The following is an 18,297-nucleotide window of genomic DNA, read 5'->3' on the forward strand; positions in this document are numbered from 1 at the left end:
AACAGAAGGTACATCTTTCATTACAGACTACATTTCAATTATCCCCAAATCTGCAATAGCATTCTGTTAACACAGAACAGCAAAAAACAAAAACACAAAAAAGTGTGCCCAAAGGATCAAAGGCACCTTCATGTTTTTCTCCAAAGTAAACTTGGTAGAGAAATGTAGTACAGTGGGAAATAAATAATACACATGGTTATTTTTGCAGATTCTCATAGAAAATTGATCTAATCTTGAACATAAGGTCAGCATAACACTACTTGTCAAAAATTGTAATTACAAAGGCCATATATAAAAAATGTCATTTTCCGCAAACCTTCACTTTTTCATAAAGAAGATTAGCAGAAATAAATCACAGAAGTAGAAGTGCTTTTGGACATGAAAACACTACAAGTCAAAATCAAAATCATGGTCAGAATGATTTATTAAATGAAAGGATTTTTTGATCACAAAACCAGTAAAAATAATCAGCGTTGCTACCGTCATCTGAAAAGGTATTTGCCCCTTCCTGATTTCCTCTATTATTGCATATTTGTCACACTGAATGGTTTCACATCTTTAGACAAAATGGGAAACTGAGTAAACACAAAGCAAATTTTTAAAAATTATTTCATTTATTTAATGAAAAAAGTTATCATACACCCATATCAATCATGTGAAAAAGTAGTTGCCCCCTTAAACTTAATGACTGGTTACACCACCTCTAGCAGCAATAACTGCAACCAAACGCTTCCTGTAATTTGAGACCAGTCTTTCGCATCATTGTGGAGGAATTCTAGCCCACTCTTCTTTGCAGAACTGCTTTAAATCAGACAAATTGGTCCATTTTTGTATGAACTGCTCCTTTCAGGATTTGCCACAGCATTTCTCACCTATTTTGCCCATTTGAAACACTGTCTGTGTATAAGCAAAACTATAAACGTATGTTGACTGATTCTTAGTCTATAGCCCATTGTCTTGCTTGATGAATGGGATATGAAATAATAAATGATAACGAGAAATGATATGAGAGAAAATAAGGGAAGTACATTGACAAAAATCTTTAGGCTTTAAAACCCTCAATTGATTGAAGAGACATTCACATACAAATATCATTCATATATATGCACTCCCACGGTGATTGTGGAAACAAGGCCAATGTCACCATAGCAATTGTCACATCATCAACACAAGCATAATGTCTGTGAACCATTTTGTTGAAGTACTAAATTAGGTCAAAGTCTACAATGAGCATTGACAGTCTTCACCAATTTAAAAAAACACATCATTGATTAAAAGGTCCATTATTTTAAGCCTTTAAATCACATTAATAGTTTAGGACTGAATGTAAAAACGTTAATCTGATTACTTTCATCTTCTCCTCTTTCTGTATTTGACAAAGCTGTCACAGCATACAGTATGTACCTACAGTACCTTTAGGATTACCTTCAGGATTAGAATTTGTCCATCATTTCCTCTCAACAATACACATACATAAAATGCAAGTAATGTTCTCCGGTATAGTGATTCAATTCCATTACTGTGATAAATGCCAAGTACTTTAAAAATTGGGTTATTTATCCTAGTCCTAGTCAGGAAGTCTTGGTGGTGTGGCCTTTGACTTAAGGCACCATGGTTGAAGTGCGCTACTGAAATCCTTATGATACACAGAGTTCATACGTGTATATAAAACAAAGTGCATAAACTATACATTACACAGAGCTGTAATAAATACACTTCAGCAACAAAGTTTATCCACAGCTTATCAAAACTCACATATACATATAATCAACAACAGTCCAGAGAGATTATTAGGCACCACTAAAACATCAATGGGTCTATTAATAAGAGCAGAATAATGCCCTGTCACTTTCACACTCACAAATACGTAACTTAAACACCTCAGGACTTCTCCTTCACACTTTGACATTGGCTCCAATTCACAGCCACACCAAGTTGAAGGCTATGAGTTTCCTGTTTCACAGTGAGCACTTTGTAAAAATACATTGTAACATGAATATAAAATCCAGCAAATCGTTTTGGCGCTTAAGGAATAGAGCCTTTTGATGCAGTAGGCCTGGTTTGACTATCATACGCTCTTCTCTGGGACACAGAATTAGGCAATGCAAAGCAGAGCTGCAACACACAATTATTCATTCAAGTTAAACTGACTTAGGAAGTGAGCAGACCACAAGTTTGCTTCTTGGCCCAAATGTGGTAACTTACTAGGAAAATATGGTATAAACTGAAAAAAATACAACCTCTGCAAACATTTGCTCTCACCCACCTCTAAAATCCTCATGCAGCCTCTCTTCACACACTGAATGCAGCTCAGCTTTTTACCACATGCACAGGTTTGGGGGAAACATATCACCCCCAATATTTTTATATGAATTAATTGCTAGACTGGTATGCTTGTGAGACTTAACATTTGAATATGCATGACTAGATGGTCCAGCAGTGTGTCTCTCTTGAAAAGAAACCAATGCATATGCTTTTTAAAATTCAAAATCCTCAAGCAATGCAGCAAGATCATCTTATGCATTAAAATTGTTTACATGTATTATTAAAGTAGAAATCCACTCAAGTTTTAATCCTGATCCACACTTATCCCCAATATTATTGTGCTAAAAGAACTCTGTTTTTCAGAGAAACCTCCTTCATGATGAGAATGTAAAGCATTAATTTGCATTAAGTATAACATATCCACATTTAACCACATTTAAGATAAAATAAATGATGTCCTTTCTTGGCATAATGATAACAATTTATCTATGCAGACCATTCATTTGGTAGTTCTTAAGCAGCCTCTCTTAAAGCTGTTACTGAATAAATAAATAAGGTTACAGTGCAATGAAATTGATACATAGGTGGTATTGGGAATGTTATTCATAAACATTATTTACAAATATCCGTAATATATTTTCACTTTACTGATATCATTAGGCTTTCATGCCTAATGCTAGTTTTCAAAGCTATGCTTCTGATAATGTTCTGCAACACTTCTAACAGCTGTGATTCAGGAAGACAAAATATTTGACGTCCAGGTGAGATCTGTACGGGTAAGCTTTGTTTAGAGCAAAACTGTGTATGATAATGCAATCGACCCAAGATTTGTTTTAGCAGTGTTTTAAAACAAATAGATTTTATATTGATATGGAACAAATGTTCCTTATAAATATTGTAATCAAACAACCTTCAGAAGTATTTGTCAAGACACATTATGTGAATTAAAAATGGCAGAATATGTTCTGAAGTTCTCAGGAACTTGCCAGTCTGCAATGGAATCAGTCAGCTCTTCCAAACCACAGATAATGAATTGTATCCATCTGAAACAATATCATTTTGTGCTTTGTAAATCTGCTGATAGACCTAGTTTACCAAACATGAGATAGTTAATGATATTCACTAGACGTATCTACATCATAATAAAAACTAGAGTAACAACCCACTGGTTTACACCAGTTCACTGAGAGGTTAATTCCAAGAAAAAAGCAGTGTCACCCACTGGCATCTTTTAGAAAACTACCACAAGACAACTATAAGAACTCATTATCTTTATACAACATATACAGTATGTACTGTATTATCATAATTGTACTAAAGAAATAATAACGATCTCATAATCTTTGATAGGACATCTAGAATATTTAAAAAATTTAAATTATTTTTGTCACAGACGCATGCAGCCTTCCAAGACTGGTCTGTTTGGCCACGCTGGTCACACTGAGGCCCCCTCTGGGGGTGTGGTCAACAGTCAACAGTCTAGTTAAAATGTCATCAGGAAGATTTAGATGTCGTTGTGGCATGATGATGTTCAGTATACCACTAAAAGCTATAATAATTCCAACTCCCTGGGCTGGGTTATTAGGCAGAGGCCAGGGACAGGCTGTCCCTGGGAACATAGCAGGTGAAACAGATGAGAGATTGTGAGCACCCTTCCAGTCTGAGCTGGGTGGGTTACTGGAGCTCAGGGCATGCTTCCACCTCACTCTTTTACGTGCTGCGAGCGCGGATGTACTCGCTGGATTGAGTGGTGCTGGAGCTTCCATCTCTTGTGCACCAGCTCCTCACTGCCAGGTACGTGTTGAAGGCATAGACAGCCATCACCAGGAAGCCAACTATCTGCACAGGAAATTGCATACAGGAAGTTGTCATAAGGTGTTATTCAGTTGTCATGTAACTTCAAAAAGAACATGATTATGTGTAAATAGTCTACTTAAACATGGAAATTAAATGTAAATTTTTATAGTAGAAGAAAAGTTTATTGTGGTCTTGCTCTTAATCCTGGCAGAAAGTCAAAATATCGGCAAGTGTAAAATGAAATGCCACTTTTACACACTTTTTCAAGCAAAAAGTGTGTAAAAGTGAAATTGCATAAACAGCCCCAGTCAGAATGCAGAGGCAAGATGGGAGCCCCACAGCCAGGAGAAATCCCTGAATGTGAAATCTGAGCTTCCAGCTGGGAAAATATTGTCATGCAAGACAAATCCACAGCAGTACCCCAAGGCTCTCGACACCATCCTATATGAATTTTGATTCAAACAGTTGCTGTTCAAGAAATCAATGTGTCTACAGCTTATCCACACTCTATCCCTTTTTCTATCTAAATGAATTCAGTACACTGCTACAGCAGGAAAGGGAAATTATTAAGCGTAAGTGTAGTGAAATCAGGCTAAACAACCATGATATTCCAGACCAGTGCAAAAAAGAGAACTATGAAAAGGTCCAGTGCTGTCCCCACTTAATGGACCAGAACTGAAATGAATTATCTCCATTTGATATGAAATGGCAGGGTAAGTTATGGTTTACATTTTAAGTTATTTTTATGTTCTCATTACAATCATTACCTCATCATATGTCCTAGTAAGGAAAAAGAAAGAGTATAGAAAGAAGAGCTGTTAAACAGGTATTAATGAAACAGAGAACACAAAATGGTAAAGAAGTAGTTTACTGATTAAGAATTATGGACATGCTGTCAGTTGGAATTAAAAAATACTAATAAGAGAATACAGTTTATGCAAATAAAGATTTCATTTTTCATTCTCTATCTGTTCACATTTTGCAAATTGAGGTGCTTGTAGTCCTATTCTTCCTTTAGGGTTTCAGATTGCTTTCTATTCAGATAGTTTGACTACATTCACAGCTTGGCTTCAGTGGAAATACAGGCATAAAGCCATTGTTTGTATTTAATGTAAATTTTAGTATCTGGTATCTATCTTAAAAATACAATTTCTAACTTAGCAAGTTTCCAGTAGACATTTTTTATTCAAAGGGGCCAGCAATGCAGTGAATATTTCCATTTCTTCTAGACTCTTTAGGCAAAGAGTGAATAATTAATGTGAAGTGTGACCCATAAATAAAATAAAATTATGCATGATAAAAGTGTTTCTGGTAAAAGAAGGATAGAAGTTTAAGTCACATGTGATGTGACGGCTGCAGTCTTGAAATGTGTATGCAGCTGGTATGTAGGTTTCCAATTATTGATATAATCACAGTTATTCACACCATTATTACTCATGTCCATCTGATTTAAGCATACATCCGAGACACAAAAATTGAGATAATTTTACAATCTCCCTTGTGGGATAGTTTTGAGTAGTTTTGTACAAAGGATAACCATACAACTATTGTTCCCAGTCTCCCTGGTGAATATTCCCTTGAGCAAGTATGACACAGAGCACTTCAAAAGCCTCTTTTGAAGTAGACAAGCAGCCTGTGGGGAAGGAGTGAAAAGAGAGGCATGTACTCCTGCCCTGTATCCCTGGAAATAATGCACTTTAGCAGACCGTCTAAGTCCATCGGCACTCTGTATCTGAGACTAGTAGAGTGGATGTACTGAACCAGTTCAGTACATCCACTCTACTAGTCTGATACAGAATGATCTGAAAAGCCATGGGGGGAGGGGGGGGGGGGAGTCATGGGGCCATTACTTCTCTGAGGACACAGGGGTAGGTTGGGGGGAGGGGGTGGGTTGTGCTCACCACAGCAGTGATTTCTCCTCCAGACTTGCGGTTCAGTGCTGCCAGCACGATGGAGGCAAGGAGGAAAAAGAAGGAGCTTGTGGCGGTGCTGACCAGGTCCTGCAGAGACAGATGGCATAGAGACAGACAGCTGCTAACTTCGGCTGAGACTCAGGCGTGAGATGGCTCATTCTTGTATTTCACTGATCATTCAGCACTTAGCACATTAAATGAGAACAGAAACGTCTAAGAACCAGATTCGAGCAGCGTGGAAAGGGAGACAGAGAATGGTAAATAAATAGCTACGGATGGCATGAGCATGGTCAGCATGTAATTGGGTGCTTGAGGCAAGTCGTTGCGCATGGTGTCACATGACACTACCACAGTGTTGAAATGACAGTTCATAGCAGTGTGTGCAACTTTCAGCACAAGGTCGGGGTCATTTTATTAAGATGAATAAGTGTAGTCTTCTGTGAATGTGAGCACATATATCCTTTTGCAAATTTCATACCAGAAAGCAAGCCGCTGCAATCCTGTTTTGTACACAAGGTTGCAATTATTATTTATGTAATTTATTATATATAATAATATACATTATATAGCCTGCATCATGATAGCATGAATGTACAGATTAATTAATTACCATTTATCTACCTACTGCATTTCTGTGTGCCTTGTCTGAAGTGTTACTGTTATGCCTATCTGAGATGGTTAATCTGAATTTCATATCTAAAAGCTTCATGAAGCAGTTAAACCGTTGCTGTACGCTTGTGCTTCTGCACACTACTACCCACATAAGGCTGATACGTAGCTTCATTCTTCTTAATCCAATCTAGTATTCACCAAGTCAGCAAGTATACAAAAAGTCTGTGGCTTTTCTGAAAAGATTTGAATTCATTAGCAAGTGAAGTGTGGCTATACGGACACAGGGAGAAGCTATCAGCCAGAAGCTTTTTAAAAGCGAGCACAATCGCTATAAATGTTCATACGGGCTCATGAGACTCCTGGCAACAGAAAGCCTCTAGTTCCTAAAAAGGTGAATATCATGGAAAAGCATACACATGAACAGGCCTACTGGCAATTCACATCTAGGCTCAGTTCAAAAAGCATACTCAGCTCACAAAGGGATGAAAAATGGAAATAAAAAGCATTCCTGACACCACTGCTATCAAAGTATTACAGCCCACTCTGTTCAGTTAAACCTACCCTATTCACTGCCTGGCTGCTCACAATCAAAGAGGGCACTCTGTTTTTCTCTTAACACTGACATGCACCCTTTAGGAATATGACAAAGAACCTAGTCTTTTTTTTTGTTGTTTTATTTTTTATATAACTCTAAGCTTTGAACTAGGCAAGCAATTCAATTTCTGTTCTTAGCCCTCCATAATGCTTTTAAACAGCCTTGAATAAGACTTCCCTACAATCAGAGAGAACCATGTCTGAAGCTTCCTTAACCAAAACTGCAGGATGGGCTAGTTAAAGTTGGTAGTCTATTTACAATTAAAGTTGGTGGCTTCTTTGACACTGGGAGGGGTACAGAACTCCTGTCCCTCTTTGTGTCCTGATGTTCCACGACTTTTCATGGCAGTGCTGCATGGGGTCTGTTGTTCTTTGAGACACACAACAGCATAGAGCATAAAGGAGTTTACCATCGGTAGGTAAAATATTAGTAGAATTGAAGGGGTCAGAAGCTACACCAGCCAAAACTAACCTCATCTAGCGTAAATAACATCACAGCATCAATCACAACAACCTGTCAAAACTTGAGAAGTTACCATCACCATTTCTTCGAATTGCATGAGCCAGATATTAAAGGCTCCTTTACCACAATATTAAAAGACAATTTCTCACACCAGAGAAAGCAGCTCCTATTTCTCTCTGTTTTTCAGTGGCAAAAACATCACAAACTGGTTAGCAAACTGTTATCCAGTCCAGCCGCCACAATTACAGAAACTGCTCCGCTACAGGGGTAATGTCAGAAAAGTGTGCAGAGCAGCTTTTTTGGGTTTACCCTCAGACTGCCACGTCATGTAAAAATCCCCCACCACAATCACTGTGGAGTCGGGCGCCTGTGAGGAACCCAAGGAGCACGGAAACCCAAAGACATAAACACAGTCAAAGAAGCCTCACAATGGGCTCCCTGGTTGTGCCGCTCCATTCCAGAACAAATCAAAAGGCTATATTTAATGTCGGCCTGGAGCTCTTGGCTCTGCTATGCAACACTGGGGTCCCACTCACGGCTGGTTTGGAGAGAGTGAGCGAGACGGTCTGTCTGTACCTCAGCCCAACCACAGACCAAAAATAAATTCCAATTTTGTAATGAACCATAGCAACAGAATTTCCCTAAGCCCCTTTTACACATCCGCATATATGCACTCACACTGTCACACACACACACACGCACACACACACACAAACCTTCAGAACCATGGCTCTTTGGGACCACAAGGAGCCACCACTGAACAATGACAGATGCTCAATATCTGTCTTGCTGCCTATGACAAATGAACAGCAAGCATCACAAAGCTCTCACTCTCTGTTTGCTGCAGCATAGTGTTATTTATGGGAAAACATCTGCGTACACCAGATGATTTAACTTGCACTGCTTTCATGTAATTGAGTCCTGTATTGTTCTTCATATTTCTGTTGGTTATTACAATTATGCCCTGTAAAATGACACATATTCTTATATTTCATGGAAGAGTAGCTGTAAATTAATAAATAACAATATGTATATATATATATATATATATATATATATATATATATATATATATAGCTAGTGGATTATCACTGTTAGCAGCAGTACATACCGTGAGACTCCAGTTGATGTGGGGCACTTTGGTGTGGATGCTGAGGCTGAAGATCAGGAGCAGGATGCTGGTGATGAGGAGGGCACTGCAGCTGACAAACTCAAAGAAGTACACACCTCCACAGGGCAAACACACCATAACGGTCTCTATGCAGATGAAGGCAATGAGAGAGAGGACCTATATGGTAAGAACAGGTCACAAAGAGCGATCTTTCAGCATACAGAGCCTTACACCCCTCAACATTACACAATACATATCTTATATTATCACACATTTACATTAAGGTATTTAGCAGATAGTCTTATCCAGAGAAACATACACAGCTAACACTTCACCTAGCATCCACTTATAAATTTGGACAAATTACTTAAGTAATTTAAGGTAAGTACAGTAAGTACTTTGCTCAAGCGTCCTTCTTTAAAATCAAACCTACAGTACAGCCGCTGGGTAAGCCTACTTTACTAACCATTATACTTCACAGCCATCCTATCATGATATTCTTTGTATCATGACAAATACACTCACTGGGTGACATAGCCACAGTAGCCACTTTACATGTATCATCAGCCATTACCCTAGTCACTCCAGATTCAGACAAGCAGTTTCCATCTTGAATGTGCTTACTTTTATTCATCTCTGGCTCACCACAGACAAGTAACTGACCCACAGGCAAAAGCTATGATTTTGTATTTATTTCTTTTGCCAGAAGAACATGCGCTTCATGAAATCATTGATTTATAAAAAAAGGCACAGGCAGGAGTTTAACTACATACAGCTAGGGACAGGAGAACAGTCAGACTACCTTTAGGCATTTAGACTGAGTGTCTCTGTATTTTTTGGCTGGACCGCAACAGTGGGGCCAGCCCTACAGATGCAAATGTCTGTGAGTGACTGACTGACTGAGTGATGAAGTTACACCATTGGTCGGCCGAGTTATGAAGTTACACCATTGGTCGGCCGGATCACGTGTGTTAGGTCCAGCCATATACTAGGTTTTAACCTGGTCTTGTTTAATGCTAATTCAACAGAACATCATCCAGGGGAGAACAAAGGAGTCACCTCCTGTGAAAAGGATGGACCATAAAAGATGCTTCCCATGGCAACACAACTTGAAAAGAGGTTTTAAGCACCTTTTAAAGGTTATATTAAGAGAGAGTATAATTACTGCTCTTGACATAATTGGTTGTTTGTAATTGCCTAACAGAAGGGACATATGCATAATCACCATCATTTCAAAATGTAAGTTAACTTGTATTTGGCTTAGCTTATTTCCCCACAGACAATTTATGGAATGAAGGTACCAAGTAAACTGTAATTATTTCTTGAATCTCTTTCTGGGTGCCTCTTCTTTAAAACATTACCTTTACAAAAATTCACTTTTTGCTCCAGTCTTACACAGTATTTAAGTGAAATTAAGTTTCCAGGAAAACCTGTTGGATGTTTCTGGGAAGATAAACAGAAAGTCAGCTTGCATAACTGTCATACAATAAAGTACACTTTTTTTTGAACAGCAAATATTCTCCCCTGTGGCCTTGAATGGTATAACTAGTTCACACTAGTTCACATGGAAAAACCCAAGCCCAAGTGACCAATTAAACTCAGAATGTTCCCATTTATTATAAGCCAGCTTGCAGAGGTAGAACTCAATGAAAACAGTGAACCCACAGGGTGAATAGTTTACAGTTGAGAAGCTGAGAGTTGGAAGACTTTGTAGGGCAGCAGTGTAGTGCAGTTTTTAAGAAACTGGGCTTGTAACTTAAGTTCAAGTAACCTGCAGGTTAAAATCCCGGTTGAGATACTAAGGCCATAGCCTTGAGTGAAGTACAAGTACTTAATCTAAATTGCTTCAGTAAAAAAAATCCAGGATTATAAATGAATAGTATGAAAAGGTATAGCTATTAATCACTCTGAACAAGTCAAATAAATAATGTACAAAAATAATAGCACGCTTAATACAAGACTCTAAGACCTTGAACATGTGCAAAACCGTTTAGCACATGCAAAACCAATAACATGACTAATAGTATTTGTTTTGGACTAATCATTGCTTGTGTTATTAGTTTTGTGTGTGCTGAAAGGTTTTGCATGTGCTAAAGGTCTTAGTAAATCAGGCTCATAGTGATTGCCCTTCCCACACCAACAATCACCACCGGGGAGTATTCCTTTCACAATCCCCACCACTGATTTTAATGAGCAGAAAAGCTGACTCCTGAAACACTGACTGTGATTCAAAGTTAAGGATGAATGCTGATTGAATCCAGGCCACTTACTGAGTGGGAGCTACAGTCTAATTACACTTGCTGCTGGCTTTCTAGCTGCCTCCATAAGTTGTAGCACCACTGTAATTAAGGCTAAGGAAGAGGAAAATATGTTCCCATACCAACATCACACCACTGTGGACAGGCTATTGGAGTGGATGGCCCCCAATATTCAAAAACAAAAAAGGGGACATGTTTCTCGTTATGATAAACATTTCTATCTTTTCTGATACCACCACCTTAGTCCAGAAGCAAAGTACATAACTGGATCTGTTCCTTTTGTCTTGTCAGCAATGTACCTATGTTTGTCTCAAGCTGTCATGTCCCTGTTTATCAGTGGGAAATGCTGGTATGAATTGACAAGCAAGACCAAGCTGAAGTATATAAATTTTAACCACATAAACATATTGTGTCTCAGCAGAAAGTATGCAGTACTGTAGTGGCAGTAGTGGGACAGGAAATGAAGAATGGGAAGGACAGTGAGGTGGATTAATTAGACTAACTAAAATGCTTATCCACAGGGGAGGGCAAGAGTCAGACATACGACAGGGGTTGGGTAACAGCAGTAACTGGGTGGGGCAGCAACAAGCATGCTGGGTACGCATATTAATTATCATCATGTGTTGCATCTCCACCAGCCTGCTGCCAGCCCCATTCTTCACCTCACAGATCAGGTTCTCTGTATGTTGCTTGTAATAGCCACTTAGAGGCAGATCCCCCCCCCCCCCTCCCCACACCTCCACCATCTGCTATAGGAAGATATTAATGGGGGATGATTCTGGCTGACAAGCCACACTGCACTTTAAGCACAAGCTCCCCTTTTTAACAGGAATGCGTCATCTATTTTCCCAAGATTGCCATGTCATCCAGACTAGCTCGTATCAATCTCTGTGCACAAATTGAGCAGTTAATCAAAAGTCCTCAAACCCTAGGGATGATCTGAGCACAAACCCCATGAAACGTGTGTCAGAGACCTGCCTGTGGTGTGTGTGGCCAGAACACACCTCTCGTAAGCATGAGGAATGCCCCTGACACAGAGCAGTGTGAGCTAACTTCATTAAAACACAGGTCCAGGAATTGATTGCAGGTGCTACTATTACCAATTCTCATAAGAAAGAATAAAACCAAACATTAAAATGTGACCTAAAAATGTGGCACCACAGCAACTCACAGTCAATCCATAAATAGCATTACCCAAATAAAACAAAAACATGCCTGTCTCGAGTCAGCAGTGTGTCTCAGTACATCATGTCACAATTTAAAATGGACTGAAACAAGGGCTACAGCTTTGTGGAAGGATTACAAGAGACATCTGCTAAAGCACAAATGCAGCTATCCACATTATACAGTTGTTTAATCCTTTCTCACACTCAAAATACTTCACATTGATGAGGGGAACACTCGCCTCAAGCACTACCAATGAGTAACACCCAATGCACAGCAGCCATTTTGCACAGAACACTCACCATACATCAGCTGAAGTGTAGAGGGACAGAATAATTTTTTTAGCCAATTAAATCACGGGAGGAATAGGTGGCCGGTTGAGAGAGCCAGGCTGAGAATTTAGTCTGTAGGGGAACCCCCTACTCTTTGTGATGAGTGTCATGGGATATTTAATGACCACAGTGAGTCAGAACCTAGGTCTGAATGATGGTGTCTCCTACAGCACAGTGTCCCCATCAGTGCACTGGGTGCATTGGGATTTAATCAACCAGAAGGGAGATCACCCCCTACAGGCCCACCAACATCACTTCCAGCAGCACCTTAGTTTTCCCAGGGCGTCTCCGATTCAAGAACTAACCAAGCCCACAATTGCTTAGCTACAGCCAATCAGCTGGAGTAGGGTACATGGTGGTATAGCTGCTATCCATAGAATGGCCATAAAGGAACCCAAAGTCATTAACAAGATCCTGTGATAGCACCAAACATTTCTCAAAATCAATACAAAAGTTGATGCCAATTTTCTTCTTTGGGTACAATATAAATGACAAATAAAAGACAGCAGATTACACTGAATGATCATCAAAAATGTATCATCTAATGATGTATTGTTATATTATTTATGAGTGGATTCAACATTCTACTTCATCATTTCTATTGAGGTCACAGCATGATTTTATAGCATCAACAGGCAACAGACAATGTACATGTCAACTGTCTAATAACTAATATAGCATCATAAGCCAGCCTCAAGCTATGGTAGAGAGAAACCACATAAAAAGAAAAGTGACACTGCCATTTTTAATATAATATTTAATGGCTATAATTCAGAAGGATGATAAACATGGAGATTTAAGGGATTACACCACAAACCTCCAGACTACACTGGCCTGTCTGGAGGTCTGGCCTTCAGAAACGTTTGCCAATTTTAGTTTTGCAAAAGGCAGATGTCATTTCTCCCAGGTGAATCAGCACCTGGAACTGTTCACAGGAGCCTGAATGAGTTTAAAGTCAATACTAAAAATAGACCTGCAGATTAAAATCAACATTTTACTACTCATTTGACAAGGTGCCTCAGCTCTGATACACTTAAGTAAGGACAGTAAATGATGTGGATAGCCTGTGAATTCCACAGTAAAGGAAAAGTAAATGATTGTCAATTTGTAGTGGATGATGTAACAGTGACCAATGAACAGTGCACTATAACCATTCACATAACATTATATATGAAGTTTCCTGGTCTATAACAGTCAGATGTGTTGTCTACTGGTTGACGACATCAAAATCCTGGAGTCTCAAGAACTCAAAGGACAAAAGTGATATGCTGGAGAAACCACACCTGTCTAAACCCTCCAGGTCACACCAATGGCTCAGAGAGCTTTCAGTCAATACAAGCTGTCATTGAATGAAAACGTGCAGACCATTTCTCACTACCTTCTGGTCATTTTGAATAAAGCTGGGGACAGGCAAATTTAATCAAGGTGATTTGGTGGTTTTGCAGGCTGTTGGCCAACCACTCTACTCAAAGGACTATTCTCCCTCTTATCCACAAAAGTAAACTCTGAGAACTACTCAGAAACTCAACTTGGTGGTGCTTTCAGATCTTTCTGACCGCCATTTCAACCTTTCCCCTAAACAAATATCCCAGAGCTCTGTGATAAACTGAACACTGACTGTGTATGTTCCAACACAGTTAAATCCATACTTTCTTATCTCTGCTTGATAAGTGCAAGCTCTGAGAGATGGGTGACCACTTTTGTGACTGGAGTGCACATTCAGAGCCCCAGAGCAAATACTGAACTCATGTGACACGACATGGCATGAAATATCTCTCCTTGAAAAGACCTCTGATTTGCAAAAAACCGAATGCCCTTTGTAAAGGAGTACACTAATTTAAGTGGTTCCAATGCATTCCATTAACAACCTTATTGTTTCCTCTGTTTTGGGGTAAACAAAGAAAAGCACTACTGCTCCATTTGGAAAATATTAATTAAATATTAAGGCTAAATTGCCTTAGCACTGTGTGTGTGTGTGTGTGTGTGTGTGTTCATACACTTAACTGTAATCAAACTTCAACTTTTCTTTCAATACAAAGGTTTTATACAGACATTCCATCTCTGAGTCCCAGACTATTTAACTTCACTAGAATTAAGCACTTGTTTTACTTAATTTCTTGCTTTCTTTCAGTGTTTTCCCATTGTATAACACAACACACAGCTGTTACTGTGGAACACAGCACAAGAACACTGCAGATGAGCCTGATATGGACATAGTGTTAAGGCTTTATTTCCATTTGTTTTTCTTTACATCTGGTTTAATTGTCTCCAGTCCACTTGAAGACTGCCAGTTTCTCTTCATGATTTCTTAGTGTATATAATTCAGAACAAAACATTGCCTTATAGCAAGAAAGCCACATGCATTTAATGACAACATAAATATACAACTGCCCACACAAATGAATATCACTTCAGTTAAACGACTGACATGCACATTAGTATGCAGGAATATTTCGGACAAAATTAAAGAAATAAATAAATACATCATGAAATGTGAGCATAAATAATTAAATACATCATGAAATAAATAAATACATCATGAAATGTGAGCATAAATAATTAAATGTGGCACGAAATGTACGTATGTCCAATTTGATAGGTGAAAGTGAAGGTTGTATTTTCAAGCCTTATTTCATGTCGCACACGTAGTGTCATTGAAATAAATAAAAGTGGCGGTTTTAATTTCAAGCCTTATTTCATGTCGCATGTAGCGTCATTGAAATAAATAAATAATTAAATAAATAAATACATACTTACATTTCGTGCCACATTTAATTATTTATGCTCACATTTCATGATGTATTTAATTATTTATGCTCACATTTCATGATGTATTTATTTATTTCAGGATGTATTTATTTATTTATTTATTTATTTATTTATTTATTTATTTATTTAATTAATTTTGTCCGAAATATTCCTCCATGCATTAGAAAGGTAAACACAAAATATATTTCCTTTGACAAATGACAAGTACTTATAAAATATTTGGAAAGTCTTTGCCATAAAATCAAACACATCACAACTTAGAAACTGAAACACAAGAAAAACTAGAAGATTGGGCCCAATAAGAAATGCCTCCATTAATCTCCAAACCCCTGAGTTTTCTGCATCATTCGTTTTTTCACAGAGAACAGGAGCAAAACACATTGCATGCTAAATTAAATGCTGTGAACTAAAAAAAATGGGCCAAAGTCAAGTGCCAAGTGTCAACAAGAACAGCTCAATTTAGTAATCAGAAACACATGCTGTAAACTATGCAATGTGTTTTGGATGTTGCAGAATTCCAAACTCCTCTGGTCACTAACAGGAAAACTCCAAACAGAAAAACACCAAAAAAAAACACATACACCATTATCCCACTCCTTTGACTGCTATGTTCTGAGATTAGATAGGAACTAGTGTTCCAAATTCAGATTCTGTCAGTTCATCTGAGGAAAAACACACTCATTCTCTAGCTAAACATCAGACTTTTAATTTGAGTAAAGACAAGGGCTGGTGGAGAAAGGATCCAAACACATGCTATAGGCTACATGTACTATTAGGATTCAAACACATACTACATTGTAGCCAATTACAATGCATTTTACATTTTTGGTCTTTGGCAATTGCTCTTATCCAGAGTGACATACAGAATTTACATTCTTTACATACAAACCATTCTGGATATGTACTGAAGTAATTATGGTTAAGTATCTTTCTTAAAGGTGGCACAATGGCAGTCCCCCAGTTCTACAACCTCAGCGCTGAAACCCCAGTTCCACAAGAATTATGTGACACTGCCGCCCCAGACAATGGTTAGACAGTGTTTAGCATGGTATAAGCATGCTCAATACACTATTATGACGACGAATTAAAAATGCAAGTTGTTACACGCTGCTGTTATTGTGGAAAATGCCTTCAAATTATGTGCCACTGATCACTGGGTATTAACAATTAATAATTAATTACTGTTTATTGTAACCATTGAAAACATTTTGCTAATTTAAAATGCATAAAAAGTGAGTATATTTTTGCAAAAATATTTTTGCAAAACTGAAGCTACATTGCCATAATGTCGTTTTTAGTAGGCTACCCAGCTGAAAATCAGTGAACGGCCGAGAAATACTTTGTATGCAGCCATTGACAAATATGGACGACTACCATAACCCAGGAAAAGTCGCAAATATCTAATCTTCTGTGTTGGTGTAGGTATTGGTCCTAATGTAGTTTTACAGTGAATTATTTATCTGGCATTAGCCTAATTATTCTCTAATTTGCCGTTCGTATATATGGACAATAGAAAAGTCGTTCTGCAAAGTGTAGCGATGGGTTTCATTGCAATGCAAATGCATTTTAACTCTCTAACTGAGAGTTAATCGCGGTATTCAAATAACGGAGGCTGTTTGAACCATGTTGGCCAAAACACAATGCATTTGTTCTCTGGCTCTAAAATTACGTCCAATGCATAAAACTGTGTATTTCTACACGCGTTACATATGTGGATATTCATGACATCCTTTTCAAAGTTAGACGAGTGTAGCACTTACCACTTCAATAATTTTTAAAATTCCTAAATTTGATTTCAGATATGCCGTGTCACATCGGATTCCCCCGAATACATTTCTTGAATGAACTGGTTCAGTTGTCGGTTGATAGGGGCTACTAGCCCCAGATATCATTGAAGTGTTGGAGGCCTCGCCATCAAATCCATCCGCCTCCTCTGCGTTCCTCATCTTCAGTATCAGTTCTGATGATATGGACTTCTATAGAGAACAAAAACTAAACAGACGCTCTGACAATAAACAGATGGGTGTAATCCACAAAGTGGCAAACAGCTAAGACCAAAACTGCAGAACAGCAGCTCAATGCGTCCACGTCAGGCTATGTAGTCTACTGTACCGCATTGTATTCGGCACATTCTGAAGTGAACATTTTCTCAAAGAATGTCCTTCATTAGTTAAATAGAACTCTTCTGAAAAGTACACAATGCACGTGGTAGCCTATTCAGAACTGAAATATGGTTCGGAGGTTCACAGCAAAGGCTACAACGCTCCCGTTATTTGTTAATTATTTCTTATTCTCCGAAAACGAGACACGATAGCCTACACAATCCAAGCATCGCTTGTGGTGTCCAGCAACGCACTGCACTCCGAAATCTAAAATGCAAACCCCATTGTTGCAAATGTTTGCCTCCGCCCTATAAATATAATAACGTTAGGCTACTCGATGTGAAAGTCTTCCAATTTATCTAGATTGGAAAAAAATAAGCCAAAATCGGATATTCTCTTTACAGCCCACATCTCCCCGGATCCAAAGGAATACAGTCATTGTCACGGAAGTTCTCCTCTATAAAGCCTAAAAATAATTTTGCGAAATTTACATTTTCGTTTGTGGGCTGAGCCTAAAGAAAGAACCGCTCAACAGCCTCATTCCACCTACAGCTCGGAATACAGCAGTGGGTACAGCGCAAGAGTATCAGTATAGATTCGTGACGTGTTACACAGGTGTGTAGCCTACCAATGACGTCTAGACAGGTATCCAGTTTCGTTGTCTCTCGCTCTCAATATAAAACAGACGATACCTGCCACAGGAGTAGGCTACACACCTGTTACACGTTTCCCGTATTGCAGCTATGCAGTAGACGTGTTTATGTTTTAGTTAAGTGAAATAGCACTTCATGTAACATTTATAAATGTGCAACAATAAAATGAACCTACAATTGACAATTACAACCCAAGCTCTGTTTTGGATGGGTCTTATCAAAGGCGTAAGCATCATTCCCTTATCATTCTCACCTCTGGGTAAT

The 18,297-nt window shown here is 38.5% G+C and overlaps 1 protein-coding gene across 1 annotated transcript; it reads right to left on the bottom strand.

Moving 5' to 3' along the window:
• Positions 1-400: 400 nt before the first annotated feature.
• Positions 401-17,954, bottom strand: LOC135241868 (CKLF-like MARVEL transmembrane domain-containing protein 4). Its single transcript, XM_064312613.1, has 4 exons — positions 17,039-17,954; positions 8,756-8,932; positions 5,964-6,062; positions 401-4,104 (listed from the first exon to the last, which is right to left on the bottom strand). The coding sequence occupies exons 1-4, from the start codon at positions 17,222-17,224 to the stop codon at positions 3,976-3,978; spliced, it is 591 nt and encodes a 196-aa protein (XP_064168683.1). The 5' UTR covers positions 17,225-17,954; the 3' UTR covers positions 401-3,975.
• Positions 17,955-18,297: the final 343 nt, after the last annotated feature.

The sequence above is a fragment of the Anguilla rostrata genome, chromosome 16 (genome assembly GCF_018555375.3).
Source record: "Anguilla rostrata isolate EN2019 chromosome 16, ASM1855537v3, whole genome shotgun sequence".
NCBI lineage: Eukaryota > Metazoa > Chordata > Actinopteri > Anguilliformes > Anguillidae > Anguilla > Anguilla rostrata.